This window comes from Neolamprologus brichardi, chromosome 9 (assembly GCF_056152115.1).
Source record: "Neolamprologus brichardi isolate AB-2024 chromosome 9, ASM5615211v1, whole genome shotgun sequence".
Classification (NCBI taxonomy): Eukaryota; Metazoa; Chordata; class Actinopteri; order Cichliformes; family Cichlidae; genus Neolamprologus; species Neolamprologus brichardi.
Window position 1 is genome coordinate 10,525,001 of NC_142112.1, and position 22,020 is coordinate 10,547,020.

At 42.2% G+C, this 22,020-nt stretch overlaps 2 protein-coding genes across 2 annotated transcripts in view; one reads left to right on the forward strand and one right to left on the reverse strand.

The window, feature by feature from the left end:
- Positions 1–770, reverse strand: part of LOC118455828 (uncharacterized) — a 20,426-nt gene extending 19,656 nt beyond the window's left edge. Inside the window, exon 1 of the mRNA XM_035915803.2 lies at positions 661–770. The gene's annotated coding sequence lies outside the window, so the exon portion shown is untranslated. The remainder of the gene's footprint in view (positions 1–660) is intronic.
- Positions 771–791: 21 nt separating this feature from the next.
- tmem176 (transmembrane protein 176) lies at positions 792–21,142 on the forward strand. Its single transcript, XM_087845900.1, has 7 exons — positions 792–929; positions 17,098–17,226; positions 17,776–17,886; positions 18,004–18,060; positions 18,174–18,317; positions 20,032–20,148; positions 20,658–21,142. The coding sequence occupies exons 2-7, from the start codon at positions 17,101–17,103 to the stop codon at positions 20,715–20,717; spliced, it is 615 nt and encodes a 204-aa protein (XP_087702026.1). The 5' UTR covers positions 792–929; positions 17,098–17,100; the 3' UTR covers positions 20,718–21,142.
- The last annotated feature ends 878 nt before the right edge of the window (positions 21,143–22,020 follow it).

The following is a 22,020-nucleotide window of genomic DNA, read 5'->3' on the forward strand; positions in this document are numbered from 1 at the left end:
TTTCCTGGGCTGTTTGTTTTGTGGAGCTATAAGGCATTACTGCATTCTCACTTATTATAGAGTGTGCACTACAAACCCCCCACTCCTCACACCTTAAACACTGTCTCAGTGCCTGGGCAGGGTCTGAATGGTTCATGTGTGTCATGTTTAACTTTACACAAGCTGCTTTTCCTCTGTAAACCACTTTGTGACTGTTTTATTTTACTTTTATTTTTTAAAACTCGCTATATAAATAAATGTAAACTTTTTCATTTTTTTACTTGCTAACTGCTACCATACACTTCTATACAACCATATATATACTAGTGGAATATATATATATATATATATATATATATATATATATTTAAATGAGCTTATACAGCAACAACAAGTATAATAAATATGAATAAAAACACAAACACTAAAAAATTTACTACAAAATGAATGCGTCTTTTTCCATTTTTATGCTTTTTACCCTCTTTAAATATCTAAAAATAAAGAATTTAGTGCAAATAAAGTGCACTTTGTACACTCACTGTGTGTGTGTGCACATTCTTTCTAATATGTACATAAATAGTGCCAAAACAACAGAACGTGGACTGTGAAAGGCGCGTGGGCTTGTGTATCCTATTCAACTGTCAAAGATGAAAACAAAAATAAAAAGCAGCCCAACCTTACCTCCTGTAAAAGTCTGAGGGGTCTCAGGATTATTCCACAAAGGTCTGTGTATCGCTGCTTGTCTGGAATGTAGGAAAACAGAACAGGAAGCGAAGGAGGCGCTCTGCTGGATGGGAGCCAGAGACGGAGAACAAGTTCCCTCTGCCCCTCCCCGTCTCCCACCAGCTTGTTTGCTCTTATAAACGTCCCCTCAAACACTGGTTTGAAAAACAGGAGGCGCATTAAAAGAAGAAGTATTCAACTGAAGGCTAAAGTGATCAGCAGAAAGGGTAGGAATGACACAATTTGATGCTTTTTAATAACTGCAGAGCTTCTTAAAAATACAGAGGTATTTGGTGTTAGGCTTGTTTTATAGGAGATGACTGGTAGATCGAACAGAGCACAGAACTGTTTTCTCTTAAAACAAATTAAAATGAGGAAGAAACAACCTTAGGCAGGATGGCACAGTAGCCTTTAGCGTCTGACCTGGTCACTTCCTTCATGGTAGAATGTGAGTGCACGCTGTTTTAACTGTTGGGTTGCTGTATAACAGAGGTAAGTTCCACTAGTCACCTTCTAAACTTTGTATTTAATACTGTGGCTGTCCTTTTTATTCATGTAGAGTTGAACATGGCAAAACTGAATTAAAATTTTAAATTGATTGAATGTATCAGTACTGTTCTCTCTCTGTGTTGAACTCCCTGAGCGTGAACAGCCAGCCAAACTCAAGAGCCAGGAAGGTGAGCGTACTTGCTCTTTTAATGACTTCGAACATAGTGTTGAACTGACATCATTGCAGTGAAACTAGAAACACATAAAACTAAACTCTTAATGGATTGTCATATAATCAGCAGGTAAGTATATTTAGCCACTAACATAGGAGACTACAAGATAAGCATCCTGTAGATATACAATCTGATATTAATACAAAGAACAATAAGCAAGTGTACACTTGTGTCATTAGCTCAGAAGCTATGAACTATAACTACTGCACTTCAAGAAGGTACAAAATAATGTCTCAAACAGCCTGTTACTAATGGTCTAATATACAAAGAACTGACTGAACTGGCAAACAACTGCATGGTGCATTACCGCCACCACTGATATGCAGTGTGGACAGGAATCGCACTCAAAAACAAAGAAAACCAACCTACTTCATATCCTTACAAACTACCTTCTCTCAAACACGTAAACAGAGCCTGATAGCTTTTATTCCCCAACTCCTTTTGCAATAACTTAATAAGATCTAATTTCACGTTAATGTTACCGAGACTTTGGCCCAGTTGTCTCCTCTCTGCCTTATACTTCCGACACTGCAAAATAACATGCTCCAAAGTTTCCTCCTCTCCACAATAGTTACATGTCCTTGAATTATGTTTCCCTATAAAGAATATTCAATTCAATTCAATTTTATTTATATAGCGCCAAATCACAACAAATGTCGCCTCAAGGCGCTTCATAGATACAGAGAAAAGCCCAACAATCATATGACCCCCTATGAGCAAGCACTTTGGCGACAGTGGGAAGGAAAAACTCCCTTTTAACAGGAAGAAACCTCCGGCAGAACCAGGCTCAGGGAGGGGCGGCCATCTGCTGCGACCGGTTGGGGTGAGAGAAGGAAGACAGGATAAAGACATGCTGTGGAAGAGAGACAGAGATTAATAACAGATACGATTCAATACAGAGAGGTCTGTTAATACATAGTGAGTGAGAAAGGTGACTGGAAAGGAAAAACTCAATGCATCATGGGAATCCCCCGGCAGCCTACGTCTATTGCAGCATAACTAAGGGAGGATTCAGGGTCACCTGGTCCAGCCCTAACTATATGCTTTAGCAAAAAGGAAAGTTTTAAGCCTAATCTTAAAAGTAGAGATAGTGTCTGTCTCCCGAATCCAAACTGGAAGCTGGTTCCACAGAAGAGGGGCCTGAAAACTGAAGGCTCTCCCTCCCATTCTACTTTTAAATACTCTAGGAACAACAAGTAGGCCTGCAGAGCGAGAGCGAAGTGCTCTAATAGGGTGATATGGTACTACAAGGTCATTAAGATAAGATGGGGCCTGATTATTTAAGACCTTGTATGTGAGGAGCAGGATTTTGAATTCAATTCTGGATTTAACAGGAAGCCAATGAAGGGAAGCCAAAACAGGAGAAATATGCTCTCTCTTTCTAGTCCCTGTCAGTACTCTTGCTGCAGCATTTTGGATTAACTGAAGGCTTTTCAGTGAGTTTTTTGGACATCCTGATAATAATGAATTGCAGTAGTCCAGCCTGGAAGTAATAAATGCATGAACTAGTTTTTCAGCGTCACTCTGAGACAGGATATTTCTAATTTTAAAGATGTTGCGCAAATGGAAGAACGCAGTCTTACATATTTGTTTAATATGTGCGTTGAAGGACATATCCTGGTCAAAAATGACTCCAAGGTTCCTCACAGTGTTACTGGAGGCCAAGGTAATGCCATCCAGAGTAAGAATCTGGTTAGATACCAAATTTCTAAGCTTTTCAGCGCCGAGTACAATGACCTCAGTTTTATCTGAGTTGAGAAGCAGAAAGTTAGTGGCCATCCAAGTCTTTATGTCTTTAAGACATTCCTGCAGTTTAACTAATTGGTGTGTGTTATCTGGCTTCATGGACAGATAGAGCTGGGTGTCATCTGCATAGCAGTGAAAATGTATGCTATGTCTTCTAATGATGCTGCCTAGGGGAAGCATGTATAATGTAAACAGAATTGGTCCTAGCACTGAACCCTGTGGAACTCCATAATTAACCTCAGTGTGTGAAGAGGACTCTCCATTTACATGCACAAATTGGAGTCTATTAGATAGATATGATACAAACCACTGCAGTGCAATACCTGTAATACCTACAGCATGTTCTAATCGCTCTAACAGGATATTATGGTCAACAGTATCGAATGCTGCACTAAGGTCAAGAAGGACAAGCACAGAGAAGAGTCCACTGTCAGAGGCCATAAGAAGATCATTTGTAACCTTCACTAAAGCTGTTTCTGTGCTGTGATGAGCTCTGAAACCTGACTGAAACTCTTCAAATAAACCATTCCTCTGCAGATGATCTGTTAGCTGTTTGACAACTACTCTTTCAAGGATTTTTGATATGAAAGGAAGGTTGGAGATTGGCCTATAATTAGCTAAGACTGCTGGGTCTAGAGATGGCTTTTTGAGTAAAGGTTTAACTGCAGCCACCTTGAAGGCCTGTGGTACATAGCCGATTATTAGAGATAGGTTGATCATATATAAGATCGAAGAATTAATCAATGGCAGAACTTCTTTGAGCAGTTTTGTAGGAATGGGGTCTAAAAGACACGTTGATGGTTTGGAGGAAGTAATTATTGACGTTAACTCAGAAAGATCGATTGGAAAAAAAGAGTCTAACTTAACATCAATGGAACTACAAGTAGCTGTAGATAATATTACATCTGTGGGATGATTATTGGTAATTTTTTCTCTAATGATAAAAATTTTATTTGTGAAGAAGTTCATGAAGTCATCACTAGTTAACGTTAAAGGGATGGTTGGCTCAAAAGAGCTCTGGCTTTTTGTCAGCCTGGCTACAGTGCTGAAGAGAAACCTGGGGTTGTTCTTATTTTCTTCAATCAGTGACGAATAGTAAGCTGTTCTGGCTTTGCGGAGGGCTTTCTTATAAAGCAACAAACTATTTCTCCAGGCTAAATGATGATCCTCTAAATTTGTGACACGCCATTTCCTCTCCAGATTACGAGTCGTCTGCTTGAGGGTACGTGTTTGAGAATTATACCACGGGGTCATGTACTTCTGATTAGAGACCTTAGTTTTCACTGGAGCTACAGTATCCAGAGTCGTACGTAGTGAGGAGGTGAAATTATTAACAAGATAATAATAGTGTAGTGTAGAATTCAATCCTGTATGTCCAAATCTCAGTCTTGACACCACCTCCTTCTCCTCCTCCTCCTTCCTTGTGGCTCTCCTTACTCCCACCTTCCCCTCCTTTCTTCTTCCCACTGTTTCTGCCATCTACCCCTCAATAACAGTCTTAACTTCCGCCTGACCAAAACTCACCGCCAGATCAACTATCCTATAATTAGTAGCTTCCTTTACTAACCCATCCACTGCTTCATCCCCCCTCACCCCATAGTGAGCTGGGAACCCATACAAACACCAACAGACCCATCATATGTATTCTGAAAAGAGTTTGCTGAATCTCTATTAAAATATCTGATCTACTTTCCGAATGACCGCTCTGTAGACTGACCAAGGCTGCTCTTGAATCTGAACAAATAATTGCTTTCAATGGCCTCAAATCTTCCACCCACTGAACCGCTAATAGAATTGCTATCATTTCTCCTGTAAACACAGATAATCATTAATCCTCTTCCCAAGTTCTACCATAATTACTGGTGCTAGCCCCACTTGACTGGCTGGATTCTTTGAAGCACACGTATATACTTGCAGTACTTGAACTGAATTTTAGTCTAGACCGCCTGCCCCGTCCTTACTCTTCTGGTGCAATAAAGCAAAACCTACAGCTGCTTCAGGAAGTATCCATGAAGGGATTACAGGCCACGGCGCTTGTTGACAGATGTCTAACTGATCCAATTTAAGTTCCTTCTTTCTTCCCCTAACCACCCATCTGTTACGCCGCTCTGCAGCCCCTAATCTCCTCAATGTGTTCAGCTGGTGTTAACTGGCCACACCTAGTCAGGTGTGGATAAAAGCATACCTGAGGTAGGCTTCCCAGAAGCTCACTAGTCTTTGCCTTGGTGGCACCAGTCATTTTAGCCAACCTGCAATGCCATTTTAAGATAAACCTCTTCTCACTAACACTGTGGTATTCGTCTCCTTTTCTATGTTGTGGCTTTAGAGCAGGGTCGAAACATAAGAAAGGAGAAGAATAGCACCAGCTGAACACATTGAGGAGATTAGGGGCTGCAGAGGAGCTGGTTGCGTAACACCTCCTCCCTCAAAAGGGTTCCTCTAGGACCCCTAAATTTTTAAAAAGCCTCTCTGGACCTTGATCCCTCAAACATAAGCTTGAGCCAAAGCACAAACTTAAGCACTTTATTACCAGCTCTAACATAGAACTAAATACTCACATTTCTTTAGCTGGCATTTTTAAACAGGGACGCCCCTGCATGAGGATTTTGAAGTTACCACACTGAACGCACAAAAAGTAACATGTGACCAACAAAGGAGCACTACAGTCAAACCCAAAATAATTACTCGACCTGCTACAACACAAAACCAAAAGTAGCAACAAATAATCACAACCAACTGATCTGTTGTCTCCACCACACAAATGGTCACATACAAGTGGCCCTATACCACAACAAGTCACTTTAAACTCCAAAGTTCAGTAAAGAAAACGTGCTAGTGACCAACCACAAACAGAGAGCTATGGCCACACAATGATTGCTCAAAAGAGATCTAACCAAAGTAGCCACATGCTCTGCCACAATAAAGGCCACAGCACAAAACACTCACTTTATGAGGATGTCATTAGCATCCATCCACACTGACATTAGATGCACACACATGATGTACACGCAATGCCAACTTAAAAACGGCCTACCTGCCTCAGCTACAAGACCAGAATTAATGGTCTCAAACCTCCTGCCAAGTTTGGTGCCACTGATTTACTTTGTGCAACTCCCAACCTAAAACGCTAAAAACAATAAAACCCTAACTTTACCTACCTAGTCTTCAGTGGTGTACCACCAAACAACAAATGAAAACAACAACAAAGCAAAACAACAAACAAGTGCTTCGATGGAAGGGCAGCACAGCTACCCAGCTAAAACACACTTACTAAAGGGACGTTGCTCAGTCACAGTGAACACCTTCACTCACCCACTTAAAAGTAAAACAAACTGATTTCAGTCCCAAAAAAAAAATGTCCAAACAATCCCGGACGAGCCCCCACTTATGTTACGACCAGTGTTGGGACTAACGCGTTATTAAGTAATGCGTTACAGTAACTACGTTATTATTGTGGTAACGAGCACGGTAACTAGTTATTATGCCAAAATCAGGAACACGTTAGTCGTTACTGGGATTTAGATAGGGTCGTTACTCGTTACTTCGTGTGGTGGCTATCGCGGAGCTTCCACAGATTCAATAACATTAGCAAGTGGTGGAAGCCAGCAGGTGGATGAGAAGGAAAAGAGACCAGAGGCGGCCGCCGGTCCAAGTGTGAACTGAACTTCAGGTAAGAAGTTATGACCTGCAGTCTATCTGGGTCAGATATAAACCAAGTTTAGGTGGAGTTTATTTTCGTTATTCTGACTTTTTCCGTACTGCGTACTAGCTAGCATGACGGAGTTTCTATACAGCTGGGTGGGTGCTATGATGTTAACGATGTTAAACTTTATTTTGTTCATGAGTTATTAGAGTTGCCAACCGTCCCGTCTGGTATTCAGAGAAAATATTACGCGTTTCTTATTGAGGTGAAAAGGAACAGTTTGTCCCGTAATTCGGCTACATTGAAAAAGACACAAAGCTGGAATTATCCTGTGTCTTTGCTGCACAGCTGCCTCTTCTTCTTTCATTCTCCCCCTCCCTCTCCTGTTTCTACTTCAATCATGAAAACTGATCAATGATCAGCTGATCGGCTCTCTTGTTTGTTTATCGCCCACTTTGCGCCAGAAAGAGGAAACCAGCCGATGTCGCGTTAAACAACAGCAGCACGTTTAAGCTTGATCAGCTGTTGTTAGAATTTATTTAATATTAATTCCTAGTATCAGCTGATGTTTGCTGGAGCCACAGCTGCAAAAAAAGCTGCTGGTCATGATGTCGGTTTGTTTATCTGGTGAGAGGGAAACATGAAGATGAAACCAGGAGATGTCCTTACTGAATCATCAGAGCTGAACAGGTGATGGAGAAACAGGTTTACCTTTTAGGTGACATAAATGAGTTGAAGGGAAGTTATGAACTGTTTCTGAGAGACAAATAACACCAGGATCCTTTTTAGGTAGCTGACAGCTGGTAACTGTGCAGGGGCGGGTCTAGCAAAGTTTTGCCAGGGGCGCCAGGTGGGGCATTAACAGGGAGAGGTGGGCACAAAGAAATACTTTTCTTTCTTATTCTCATTTAAAATGTCTAGCTTTTAAAAAATAATTATCTGAATCTTACAACAAACGATTGATGCATATATACCATCAAAACAGTGTACATCACTGTCACAACAGTGTTTGTTTTCATTCAAAGGCTTTATGATTTTTCCTATAATGGTGGGCCAGTCTCTAGTCAAAATGCCCGGGCCGATTTTTTGTCCCCGTCCAGCTCTGTATGCAGCTCATCTACAGTCTGGTGTTACCTACATCTTCCTATTCAGAAGGCAGAATTTCCGAGTTCTGAGTACAATCAAAGCACCACGATTGCAGTTTTTGTGTTGGATGTAAAAGGCGCACATGACGCTGTGACGTAGGCTAGAATCATGGCAGCAGTCAATGACGGTCCAGGCGTGGGATTTCTCTCATGGAAATATGTATTATCTTTTCCTTTCTATTGGTAGGTGGCACAGTGCACTTGTGGCAAGTAAGCAAGCTAGAAGACTGGCAAAGTTATGGAAGCAACACACTAACAAGAAAATTCTGAGTAAAACCAAAGTTACTTTCCCTAGTAACTAGTTACTTTGAAAGTAACGAGTAACTTGAAGTAACTGAGTTACTTTTGATAGAAGTAACTAGTAATGTAACTAAGTTACTATTTTAAAGTAACTTACCCAACACTGGTTACGACCCTGCTCAAAGGCCGCAACATAAAAAAGGAGACTAATACCACAGCGTTAGTGAGAAGAGGTTTATCTTAAAATGGCATTGCAGGTTGGCTAAAATGGCTGGTGTCACCTAGGCAAAGACTAGTGAGCTTCTGGGAAGCCTACTTCAGGTGTGCTTTTATCCACACCTGACTAGGTGTGGCCAGTTATCACCAGCTGAACACATTGAGGAGATTAGGGGCTGCAGAGCGGCGCAACACCATCCAAAGCTCTTTAACTCCCTCCTGCCTTTCTCCCAGCAAGGTTTAAGTACTTCTAGTGCAGGGTGATCCTTCCCCTGACCCTGTAAGTTTTCCCAATAAGTCAATCTAAGCTGTTCCCTCCTCAACTCTAGTGGCATTTCCCCCATCTCCACCTGCAAGGCTACAGTAGGAGTTGTCTTAAATGCCCCTGTACAAAGTCTCAACACCTGATACTGAATAAAATCTAACTTCCCAAGAGTAGTGTCTGCTGCCGAATTATATGCCACACAACCATAATCTAACATTGACCTCACCAACCCAGTGTATATGGCCCTCAGGGATTCCCTATCCGCTCCCCAATCCTTCCCAACCAAACACCTCAAAATATTCAAAACTTTTTTATACTTACCCACCAATTCCTGAATGTGTGCACCCCAAGTTACCCTCTCATCATACCACAAACCCAGAAACTTAAACTTCCTCACTCTTTCTAATTCTACACCATATAGGTTCAGCTTACCTTCTTCACCTTTTCTTTGTAAAAAAAAACATTGTCTTAGTCTTATCAACTGAAAATTTGAATCCCCACCTATACGACCATTCTTCCACTTTACCAACTGCTTCCTGTAACTTCTTTACAACAAAACCAACATTCCTCCCTCTCCTCCATAAGGCTCCGTCATCAGCAAAAAGTGAACACCCCACCCTCTATGTCATTAAACACATCATTAATCATTAGAGAAAATAACAAAGGACTCACTATGCTCCCCTGAGGAGTCCCGTTCTCTACAGAAAACCTCTCCGAATAATTCTTTCGAATCCTCACTCATATTGGCCTACCCTTTAAAAAATCCAAAATCCATCCACCCCTTAATACCCAATTTACGGATTTTGATTAACAAACCTTCTCTCCACATCATATCATAAGCTTTCTCTATATCAAAAAACACTGCCACCACTCTTTATTTGATCCCTCCTAATTTTATGCTCCAAACACAATACATAATACTGCTCCCTCTTCTAAATCCACTTTGATATTTAGATAGAAACCCTCTGCTTTCTACATAATACATTAATCTCTCATTTACCATTCTCTCCATAACTTTACAAATATGTGATGTTAAAGCTATCGGTCTATAATTACCTGGCTTGGTACCATCCCTCCCTGGCTTACGTATAGGCACCACCACAGCCTCTTTCCCACTTTGTGGCAGCTTCCCACCTTCCCAAACCCTATTATACAACTCCACTAACTTCTCTTTGGCTGACTCACTAAGATGGTCTATCATAATATAGCACCTCTGATCTTTCCCTGGCTCTGATAACTTATATTTCCGGAGCACTCGGTGTAACTCTGACTTAGTAAAAGGTATATTCACCAGATCATCCATATCCTCCACCATATCCAATAAATCTCTATTCTCTATAATTGTCCTTTCTTTCTTCTTCACTAACATTTCCTGAGCTATGGATTTTAACAAACGTTTTTGCCAACATGTTAACCTTTTCTTCATCCTTTACTACTGTCACCTCTTCGTCCTTCAAGACTGGATAACCATACTCCCCTTTTAAACCATTCATCCTACTGATCATAGCCCATATGCTGTGAATTTTTGTCTCCCTCCCCATAGAATTACAAAACCCCTCCAAAAGTCCCTCTTTGCATTCTTAATTGTTCTTCTTATCTTGGCTTGTAACTGCTTAAATTCAACAAGATTCTGATAGCTAGGATTTCCCTTTAATTTCTTAAAAATCTTATTGCGATATTTAATCACCTTATCACACTCCTTTGTCCACCATGGCACAATCTTCCTTTTCCCACTACTCCCTTTTCTCTTGCTCGCTCTGCTCGCCGCTTCTAAAATGGTTTTACAAATTGAATCCTTTACATCGTCCACCCCTACATCCATATCAATCTTTTGAAATTCTTGTGCACTAATTACCCTAAATACATCCCAATTAGCCTCACTAAAGCACCTGTTTCTTAATGCTTAGCTTCACCTCAATCATTACAGGACAATGATCACTCCTATTGTTGTCAGTACCTCCCATGAACATAAGCCTGCCAATGAATCCTACACTAACGTAAGATCAATAGCTGATTCAACCCCCGTTCTAACATTTACCCAAGTATACTGCCATCGTTCAAACACACATAATTCTTCAAATCCAACAACTCTTCAATCACTTCCCCATTACGATCACAACCATAGCCCCATAAAGAACTGTGAGCACCTTAAATATGTATCCAGTTCCTCCACTTCTATTAATTTGCCACCTGGATTATAAAGGTTTACCACTCTAATGCTCCCAAGTCCTCCCCAAATTTCCAATACTATATATTCTAACTGTCTACCAATAGCTACTACTCTATATTGAATCTCTCGTTTCACAAATGTCACACAACCTCCCCCATTACCCTCCTTCCTATCCCTCCGAACCCCATCATATCCTTTGATAACAAAATCCAAATTAGGCTTCAGCCATGACTCCTGTACACAGATTATATCTGGTTTCCTTTTGCATTTAAAAAAATCCTTTAAACTCTTGACTGCTTGCAATCAAACTTCTAGCATTCCACTTTAAAACAATCATATTGTCCTCTCCCCCGATCCTTCCGCTCCCCCTTCCCCTCCAAGTCTTTTATTAATATTCTCCAAGATATGTCTTTAATACCAAAAAACCTCTCTGCCCCCTTCAGTATTATTTTTATTTTCTCTGTCTTATGTTTCACTTGATCTGAACAGTTTATGACATATGCAATGAACAAAATCAACTTCTCTACTGTCAGACCGGGGTGAGTTCCATGCACTTGAACAACTTCCAGAGTTAACCCTGATTGAACTTTTCCCGGTCCATCTTTTCCCCTCTGAACCCTCCTGACTGCCTCAGCGTAACTTATGTTGTGAGTAACCTTGACCTGCCCAACCTCCACGGCCTTCTTCCTTACTTCACAGCCTCCAAAACTCACCCTATGCTGCCCCCCACAGTTACTGCATTTATCCTGAACATTATCTCCACACTCCTCAAATCTGTGCTCACCCCCACATTTGGGACACTTCTGCTTCCCCTTACAGACTACAGCAATGTGTCCATATCTCTGGTATTTATAGCACCTAAGGGGCGGTGGCACGAATACTCTCACAGGAAAGCTCATGCACCCTATTTTAACCCTGTCTGGCATTACAGTACCTTCAAATTCCAACAAGACTGACAAACTACCAACCCTTTCCCCAGTCTCTTTACTCTGCTGACCTCTCCTCCCTAAATACACCACTTTAATTTCTCTAAATCCTACCGGGATACCTGTAATCACCCATTTACTGTCTCACAATGTCCTTCTCACTTGTACTGTCCTTTTGGTAAATGGACTGATTCTTATATAGCGCTTTTCTACTCTCCCGGAGCACTCAAAGCGCTCTATACAACATGCCATATTCACCCAGTCACACCCATTCTCACAAGCACTTTATCTATACTTAGTGCTTTTTCTAACTACATTCACACACATTCATACTCCGATGGACGCATCGGAGAGCAACTTGGGGTTAGTATCTTGCCCAAGGATACTTGGCATGCAGACTGGAGGAGCCTGGGATCGAACCTCCAACCTTCCGATCAGTAGGTGACCTGCTCTACCTCCTGAGCTACAGCCACCCTTTTGCAGATACTTTCAGCACTCAACACCTTGTTTTTCTTTTCTTTTGACTTGACCACTACCAATAATTCCCTTAGCTAAAAAAAACCTCTCCAAACTTCTTTTCCAATTCTCTAGACACCGCTATTGGGCTCAATTGCACTTCCTCATCCTCCCTCCTGAATTTCAAAATTATCTTAAATTCCTCCCTCACCATCTTCTTTCTCATGACCCTGGACCCTTCATCTGAGCTGTTCTCTTCCAAACTCCGTTTACTGGTCTGCAACCCAACCAAACTTGCCTCCTCTCCCCTGCTTCTCCCTCTTCCTGATCTTCCCCCGCCAGCAACCAGGGTCCATTCACCAAAATCCATTTCATCGTCCTCATCTAACAGAGACACCATTCCAGCCAGTCACATACCAGTTTATGCCAACTGCCAAACTCCGTGAAATCTGTAGTCCAAAGTCCAAAAACCAAACAATTCACTCAAACCGTGTGGAATGTCCACTTTCAAATTTCCCGCACCTCCCCACCGCTACTCTCTCACAGTTCCTGGGCCGACAGTCAGGTGATGCTGGAATCCTGACCCACTGTTCCTGTCTATGCACATGTCAAAATAAAAGCTTCACAATTTTCTGATGTATAACAATAGAAATACAATTTCCACTTATTTGTCTCATTAGCATATGAACATATTTAAGACAGAACGGTATCTATATATGATCTCGGACCTTGTCTGAGGTCTGAGGTTCAATATCAAGACAAATTGCCGTCTTGCTCTTTGCTGAGATGAGACAGCGGGCGTAGCTCCAATGAGGAGCTGGATGTGGCTTTCACTCTTTCAGAAAAACATGGAAAACAAAAATCTTTAATCTAACAGTTAAAGAAAAGTGTGTATGTCTCATTTGCGGGGCAACCGGTGTGGGACTGCACTTTTAGCAGTCATCTCGTATAGAAAACTATTCTGCGCGTATATAAAACAGGTCCACGGCGCCGAACCGTAGTAAAGGGACCTCTGGCTAATACGGTGGGTTCGTGTCGGCTCGTAGCTGAAAACTAGCTTTACTTTGTTGTCTGGGTCAATTTTGCTAGCAGAGACAGAGAGAGGCGTTGAAAGGCTGCTCCAACAGAACTTATTGTTTCAGAGGAAAACACGAACACGGTGTACAGTCGAGTCTTAATAGCTTACTTACAGCTGGGCTCATCAGGCTCTCTTCTTGGCTGCAGTGGTTATTATTATATTTACATGCTTCCAGCTCCCGTTTCTGCTCGGTGACAGCTCGTACTTTTCCACTCTCCGTTTCTTTGCACATAACGGGTATAGGGCTATGCCTGTAACACTCATTTAATATGCCTTCATATTAAATGATTTTTTGAATAATAATTTTTTAAAAAATATTTCTTCACGTCATTATGCGGCTGCAAGTAGAGGTGACATGGGCCGTGACATTGAGACACAGGCATTGAGCCTCTTACTGCGTTTCGCTTGGGTTTCTACCAGCATGGAAACCAAAAATAGAGAGGCCATAGCCGAACATGAAACAGGAAAAGACCGTCGTGTAATCCATTTATTCCAACAAAGTAACTGTATTCGGAATACCACCTTTTTAAACGGTAACTGTAACGAAATACAGTTACTCGTATTTTAAATACATAACGCTGGTACATGTATTCAATTACTCCCCAGCACTGGGGGCAACTGTGGCGACGGCAAAGCGGCACAAAGTGGAGAGACACTTCAGTGCACTTCATGCAAGCCTCCATGCTAACTACGCACCATCATGAGCAGAAAAGTCGACGAATTAAAGGCAGCTTTGGGCAACCAGAAGTCTTTTTTTTTTTTACAAGGCTGGTGAAAAGTCACAAAAAGCAACTGGAGCTTCATTCAGAGCTGCAAAGAGATTTTGGAGGGCACAGTGATAATAATTGCAAACACTCTGTTCAAACACTTGAGAAGAATGGTCCTAATATCAATTACATAAATATGTGTAACTGGGGGCGAGTACAGTGGTGAGAAGAGTGTCAGCTATATCTGAGAACTTGACCAGGATCTGATCAACATCCAGCACGATAAGTGGACAGCAGCAGTACATCGCAGATGATCATGTCAAATGGTGCTTGATGATTTCACACTACTGCCCCTAAAGACAACAGAGGGAGTCGACATCTGCATGCAGTGAAGAGGCTCTTCATGGAAAACAAGCTACCATTAAAAAAGCTGGTGGAGACTACTCACGGGGCATGCACCATGACATGCTGACATGCAGGCTTCGTTGCTCAATGCAATAGTAACACAGACTTGCCAAAATGTCTGCCTAACCACTGCACCATTCACCAGCAGGCGTCCTATTGGAGGAACTTTCAGCCGACCTGTTACTACACAGAGAGATCTGATGACTAAGCAGGGGATGGGCGTATGTCATTTTTTGTCACTTTTGGGTGAAATCATGCAGTTCATGCAGACCAAAGGGAAAGACATCTCAAGGACACTGAGTGGATGCTTGACCTTGCATTTTTAACTGATATCATTGGGTCCTGATCCATTTGAACTGTCAATCAAAAGGTAAGACAGTTGCTGACATGATAAGTACCATAAATGCATTTGAAGCTCAGAAGAACATTTTTCCGTACATTTACAGTCCTGCACTTTCCCTCCATGCAGTCAGTGCTGAATGACAGTGCTTCTTAATGGCAATGCTCCCATTTGGGGCCTCAACCCCAAGAATCGGGTCAGCCTGCATAAACAGCACAGTGTACACTGGAGGATTGCTGTGATTTATACATCGAGGAAACCAAACAACCTCTGGCTAAGAGGATGACACAACACAGAAGAGCCGCCTAGTCAGGCCAGGACTCTGCAGTCTGTTTACACCCACAGGCCAGTGGACACTGAGGATGTAACATCCTGGACAGGGAGGAACGCTGGTTTGAGGGCGGAGTCAAGGAGGGAAAGACCATCTCTGAATCGAGGAGGGGGCCTAAGGGTCCATCTGTCTCCATCATACAATGCTGTGATTGCAGCCATTCAACTCTCTGTGAATGGGACTCATGGTTATTGATCAGTGGTTGTTGATCAATGGCTGTTGAGCAACAGTCATGGCAGTTTGCATATTAATGATCATGAAACTGTTTCCTCCATTTTTGGGAGTTTGAGAACAGATTTAGTGACTGAGGTACATGGAACATGTTTGTCATTTATTTAAATCCTTTGATGCGAGTGGAAATGAACTAAAACAAATAAAATAATATGCAAAGATGTTAAAAATAACAAAAATTCTAAGATGTAATAATTTGTTAAAAATACAATAGATTTGGTGATCAGTACAAATGTTATAAAATTCATTTAAAAATGTGTTCAATATTAGATAACTGATCATTTGTACAAACAAAAGGCTCTTTGCCCCCCTCCAAAGGGGGTCTGCACAGCTAACGTAAATGCTAGGAGCTTAAGTTTACCTGAGTCATAATTCTGCTCAGTGGAGGACAAATGATAGGAGAAGAACATGGGTGGCACTGACCATGTGGGTCACCACACTGGGAAAGGATTGCACTGCCCCACAGTCACAAGTGTGTAACTCCACAAACTGTCTGTGTGAGTCAGGTTGGATCAAAATAGGAGAGGAGCTGTCTCAGTTTCATGAAGGCATTGTCTACATCTGCTCTTCATGCAAAGCAACAGTGTGAAAACACACATTTCTGCCTTCACACATGCTGATACAAACCAGCCTTACATGCTCACAATACTGTTCCTTAGAGAAGATGAGAATATCATCAAGGTATACAAACACAAAAAGACTGTAATACGTATTGTTACTAGGGCCTGGAGGACTGCGGAAGCATTCGATATCTTAAAAACCATGATCAGGGATCCAACGCTTACAGTGCAGAATGAATGGAAGAATAGGTTAGGGCTAGTTCTTTAGTATGTTCACAGAGTTCATGATCAATTCTTAATCTCAGTGAAATGATCTTGACGCATCCTCAATCATCCAGGTTCTGTGAAATAGTTCGTCACGTGCCTCAGGCTCGTCCCTTTGAACGGGTCACCGAAGAGTGGGCAGGTTTGCAAACTCCAGATACAAACAGTGTAGAGAGTGGGCAGGCAGGTACGTTACTGCATTGTCCTTCTCTTTACCGATCGGGGATTCAAACTCTTTGGACAGACTCAGAGACAGACTCTTAGGATGAGAGAGAAGACAAGAACGAAAACCCCAAACCTGACAATCAAACCGTAACATGCTTGAATAAATTGACACATTCGATTCTTGTTTTCGTTTCCTATCAGCAATGATCATCAAAATCACATACAAATGAACTTCATATCATTCAAATGTCTTGAGATCCACTAGTAAAGAGCCAACGGTGATGGCTCACTGGAACACAGACTGTAGCTTCTAATATCTTAATACTTTTCATGCACTGTGCAGCCTCAAAGTCGAAACCAGTGTTCCTGTCTTAAGTGTGTAATAGTCACAGAGGACAGGGAGTTCTTCACAGTGTTGGTACTTATAGTAACTGCAGGTAAGGCTTTGATTTCTGGATCTTTTACAGCATTTTGCAGTGTTCATGAACCCGATGCTAAATGCAACTATGCTACATCTCTGTGCTTGCATTTTACAACAGCATGTACACAGTTTTAAAAACGATGGTGAGTCATTGTTTTGCCTTTTTTCCAGGAGATGGTAGTGAAGAGACAAATCTCTGCTATCTACACACTTTGTTGGGATATAATTAAATGGAACTACTAAAAGTCTGCATATGTGATGTAGGAAGGTTCTGCAGCTCCCCCAATGTTCCCTGCACAATTCTGCAGAGCATGTGATTTGATTTGCAAGATGAGTGCAGTGGCTGCTTTGCTGCTCATTGCAGGTGATGGCAGTGTCGGTCTCCAGGGATCTCACAGTGCGGGTGCTGGAAGACCCGAACACTGTCAAGCTTGCTGAGAGACAACAGGCACTGAAGAATGCCATCCAGAAAGGAGAACCCAAATGTCTGGGGGTGAGTTCTGACCTCTGTGTAGTTGTGTTTGTGTATGTGTGGATACAGAACGCCTGTGTTTTGATTTCTTTCTCCCTCCCCCTGCATTTATATGCCACCTCTACATGTCATTAGCTTTTGTCCTTTCCACTCCATAGTGTCCCTGCTTACCTTTGCAATCCTTTAGGTTCATTACTCCACAGCCAGTCTTGGCCGATGCCTCCCCCCCCCCCCAAATTGGTCAAGTTCTGGTGGCGGTTGCATCCTATTAAAAGGGAATCCTTTCTTTACATCTTCGCTAAGTGCTTGTTCACAGCAGTCATCTGATTGTTAGAGATGTCTCTGCAATGCTGTGGGGTCTTTACATTGCAATATGAAGTTATTACTGGTGTACAAATGGAATTCAATGGAATTACCACCTCCTGCATCCTCATCCATGCAGCATGTTCCTGCATCATAACTTCTGTCAGAGAGCTGTTTGATAGTAATCTGTGTGTGTGTGTGTGTGTGTGTGTGTGCGTGTGTGTGTGCGTGTGTGCGTGCGTGTGTGTGTGTGTGCACGCATCCCAGGTTAGTCAGGTGATGCTAGGACTGATGGTCATGTCCTACTCCATTCCTCTGCTCTTCACTGAGTTCACAGAGGTGGTCGCCCTGGGAGTTCCTTGGTGGAGCGGCCTGATGGTGAGTTTGTGTGTGTGTGTGTGTGTGTGTGTGTGTGTGTGTGTGCGCGTGTGCGTGTGTGTGTGTGTATGTGGGGGGGTTAATGGTATATTAATAAATGAATTTTCCTGCTCGCAGTTCATCACAGCAGGAGGATTCACAATATTCCTGGACAAACACTGCACCGTGAAGATTGTGAGTCTCCTCTAAAACTTGAAACATTGTTTCAGCTAAGTTGAAAATAACTGAACAACATGATTTAGAAAAAGCTAATATACTAAAGTAAAATGTCTTTGGGGGGGTTTCAGCTGCAGCTGTGTCTCATGATAAGCACGGTGTCTGTTATGCTGTCAGTGGTGGCTGTGATCATCTACTCTGTGGACATGAACAAGAATCCTGAGGAGCCTTGTACGAAAACAGACAACAGATGTGACGAAAAGCACTACGAGACGGTTGGTCCTTAAAGTAGTCCGGGTGTCTTTCAGTACCTTTGTACTTAATTTGCACATTTTTGTTGTGTGTCTATCATTTTTGTGTCCCTGTAGTCTTTTTGTACACTCGTTTTTTTCTCTTTGTAGAGATTTTTGTGTTACTTTGTATTTATTTTGTTGTCTCCATCCCCATAATATATAACATATAATTAGAAATAAATTATTAAGATGAAGTGCTTCTACAGTATAGTTAGATCTATACGTAAACAAAGTCAATCCGTGACTCCGTCCAAGTGAAGAGAAACGCTCCGCTCCCTGGTAACAAAACAAACACACATGTCGGCAAAGGTATCCACAACAAGTGAGGTTCAAAAACACAGAGGCACACAGCCATACTGACGAGGGTGAACTCAATAATCCAGCATTGACTGTAGCTCAGCCGCACGGCTAAACAGGACGCTCATGGAGAAGGTGATCAGTGCAGCTGGTGATGGCTTGATGAGCTGCAGTTGCGGCTGCATGTTAAGCACTAAAAGCAAAAACTGAAATATTCAAAGTGACAGCCTCAATGCAGTTGGAGCGCTGAGTCTTCTTTGAGTTTCACAAACATTCTGGGTTTTAAGCATTTTATTGGCCTTCTCTTGTACGACACCATGATTTGTACAATGCTACACTGTACAAAGTATGAGTGAATGGTTTATGATGTGTGAGTGTCTCAAGAAAAGCAGCTGGTTAGTGTAGTGGTACGACTACACACCTTTGGAGCGGGAGTCTCACGTTCGATTCCCAGTATCTAGGACGTGTCTATGCTAAAAAACCCTGGGATGGTGAGGCTATGTCTGCAGCTGGAGCACAAGCGTTTCTGTGAGGGGCTGTGTTAGTGTGACCTTAGGGTTCCCACCAAGGCCCTTCTTCAGTGTTAGTGGGTTTGACTGGAGGGCCAGCTCTGTGGAGTGTTTTACTGAAACATCTCTGTCAGGCCAAGGACGGTGCTGACTACTGCATGAAATAGTGGTGATATTAAAAACAGATACAAGCCTGTGTCGGAAATCACTGTGTGAGAAAGATTCATGCAACAGCTGGCAGTTAACACAGTCCACTGTAGCCACAAACACAAAGAAAAAACAGATGTAAACACAGTCGAGGCACTCCTCCAACGTCCCTGGACGTGAGCTGATTTAAGATGGACTGATGAGAACTGTAAAACTTCAGTGGGCAGTTATCTTGTTGGAGGACACAGACTATAGACAGCGTTTCTGACAGTATAGGAGTGCAACAGTGCATCTGTGTTTTACGTCTGTGAAGGACCAACTCATTCTGAACATCGAGGTTTTGGAGCAACAAATGCTGTCGTGCAGATGTTTGTTTGGGGTTTTTACAGATGATGCTTATTTAGCAGAACCCATTCTGCACATATCCAACACACAGCTTCACTAGCCTGTCTGCAGACCACACAGTAAACGCTTGGACCGTTATGAAACAGGAAATATGATAAAGAATTTCAAAATAAGAATTTCCCACTTGCCTTCATACTCTTTTCAATAAAATATAGACTTAAAATAACTCATCATCCATGTTAATGATCCATCCAGACATTTATTCATTAGTTTCAGTAGATCGATGGAGGGATTACTTTGCTTGTATACAGCGAAAGCATCAGTAATGGCACCGAGCACGGATAAATGCAGTGGTGCAATAATTAATGCATTTGTGTGAAATGTACTTTTCACAACAGAGGCTGAGCCGGGGAGTGAAGTCGTCCCTGCTGGTCTTCACTCTGGCCCAGACAGTCATCGCCGCCATTCTCTGTGTCCTTCTCCTCAGGCAGAGGCGCAGCTTTGTATCGTACACTGTAAGTATCTAGCTCTCACACTCTTCATAGTCTTCATCCTCGAAGTGCACCTGGATCAAATCTGCAACAATGTCAGCTACAATACCCACCTCAACATTGTGTATGCTGCATGACGATCCTCTGCAGGATAAACAGGCTGGTTTGCTTCACTGGGTTTAAAGTACAGACCAGTGTGTGACTGGTGCACAGTGGCTGTGGGTTCATGGTCACAGATTCATATGAGCTGATGATGCTGAGACCCACTGACTGAATCCCACCTTCACATCAACTTTATGCTTTGCACAAAAATAGAAATGCCCTCCAAAGAACTATTTGCTGTCTTACTTTGAGTACATGTTGGAGCTGTACTATTTACTTTTACTCGAGTAAATGAGTTGAATCAGTACTTCAACCTTTACTGGAGTATTTTAACAGTAGTATCTGGACTTAAGTACAGGATGTCTGTACTTTTGCCAACGTGGTTGTGATTTGGACAGATGTCTGAAACACTGACTCTCTTTCTTTTTCAGCCTCTCGGTGAAGCAGCTCCACCCACTTCATCACTGCTCACATCCCCCGACCTGAACTGATCAGTTATCCTTTGACTGATCATCTGTGTCCTGATGATTGAAAGTCTTGAATTTGTCTGACCCCTTACATCTACCACTTATTTACTCTGCTACCCGGCATGTTTACACGAGTGTGCCAGTTCTGTCACGGCCTTTTACACAGACACAACTGTTCAACACTGGATTCATGGTTCATGGACGGCAGTGCAGCCACGTGTGCAGGGAGGCATTTTTATCCAAGACTAAAGACTTTATTCTGGTATTCTCCTCTAAGACACAACCGTACTTATGTGTGGCACATGATGTCACATATGTGGAGCGTTCGGCTTTGTCCAGTCACATCTGCTGAATAGTTGCCCAAGGGGCCATTGTTTGTTAGTTGCCCCTTGGGGATAAATAAAGCCTTCTGATAGCATACAGGCAGCATATATATGCCCTGAAAGAAAAAAATGGTTTTTGTACCTGAAGAATTTTATAGCTGAAAGATCCTGATTTTGTAATCAAGAGAAAAGGTTCTGCAACTTTCAAATGACATAAACAAGAAACTTCACTAAAGAAAAACGTAGCTGCACCCAGTCAGAAACCAACCCTGACTTCTTTTTCAGTCCAGTCTTTTTCCTCTTTCAGGTCTAAACGTAGGTGTGGCACACAGGATACAATATCGTGTGCAGTGTTCAGACTGTTTCAAATAAAAATGTTATTGTGATGATTGTGTCAAGAGTTGTTCATGCCATCTTTGACAGTATTTTGTGTAAATTTTGAAAACGTCATAACTGAATAAACACATCAAACCCACTGTGTGAGACAAAAAGGCCCACTGTCAACAAATGAAGCCCCTCTACTGTCGTCAGCTGTTAGCATTCTCACTCGAGACTCACAGGTATGTAAAGTGGTCAAAGAGAGCAGAAAGTGTTCGATACTGAAGTAAATTTAAACACTTGCCCAGACATTAAAGTGGAGTTTGAATAGTGGGAGAACTCAAACGTGCAGGTTAGCTGTGCTGCACAGGGGAAGGAGCCACATTGTGATTCCTGTTGTTTCTGCCACAGCTCTCTCAGTTTCACTGGAGCTTTTTTCTCTTTTGTTATTCACCTTCATCTCTGTGGAGACAGACTTTACAGCATCAATTCAATTCAATTTTATTTATATAGCGCCAAATCACAACAAAAGTCGCCTCAAGGCGCTTCATAGATACAGAGAAAAACCCAACAATCATATGACCCCCTATGAGCAGCACTTTGGCGACAGTGGGAAGGAAAAACTCCCTTTTAACAGGAAGAAACCTCCGGCAGAACCAGGCTCAGGGAGGGGCGGGGCCATCTGC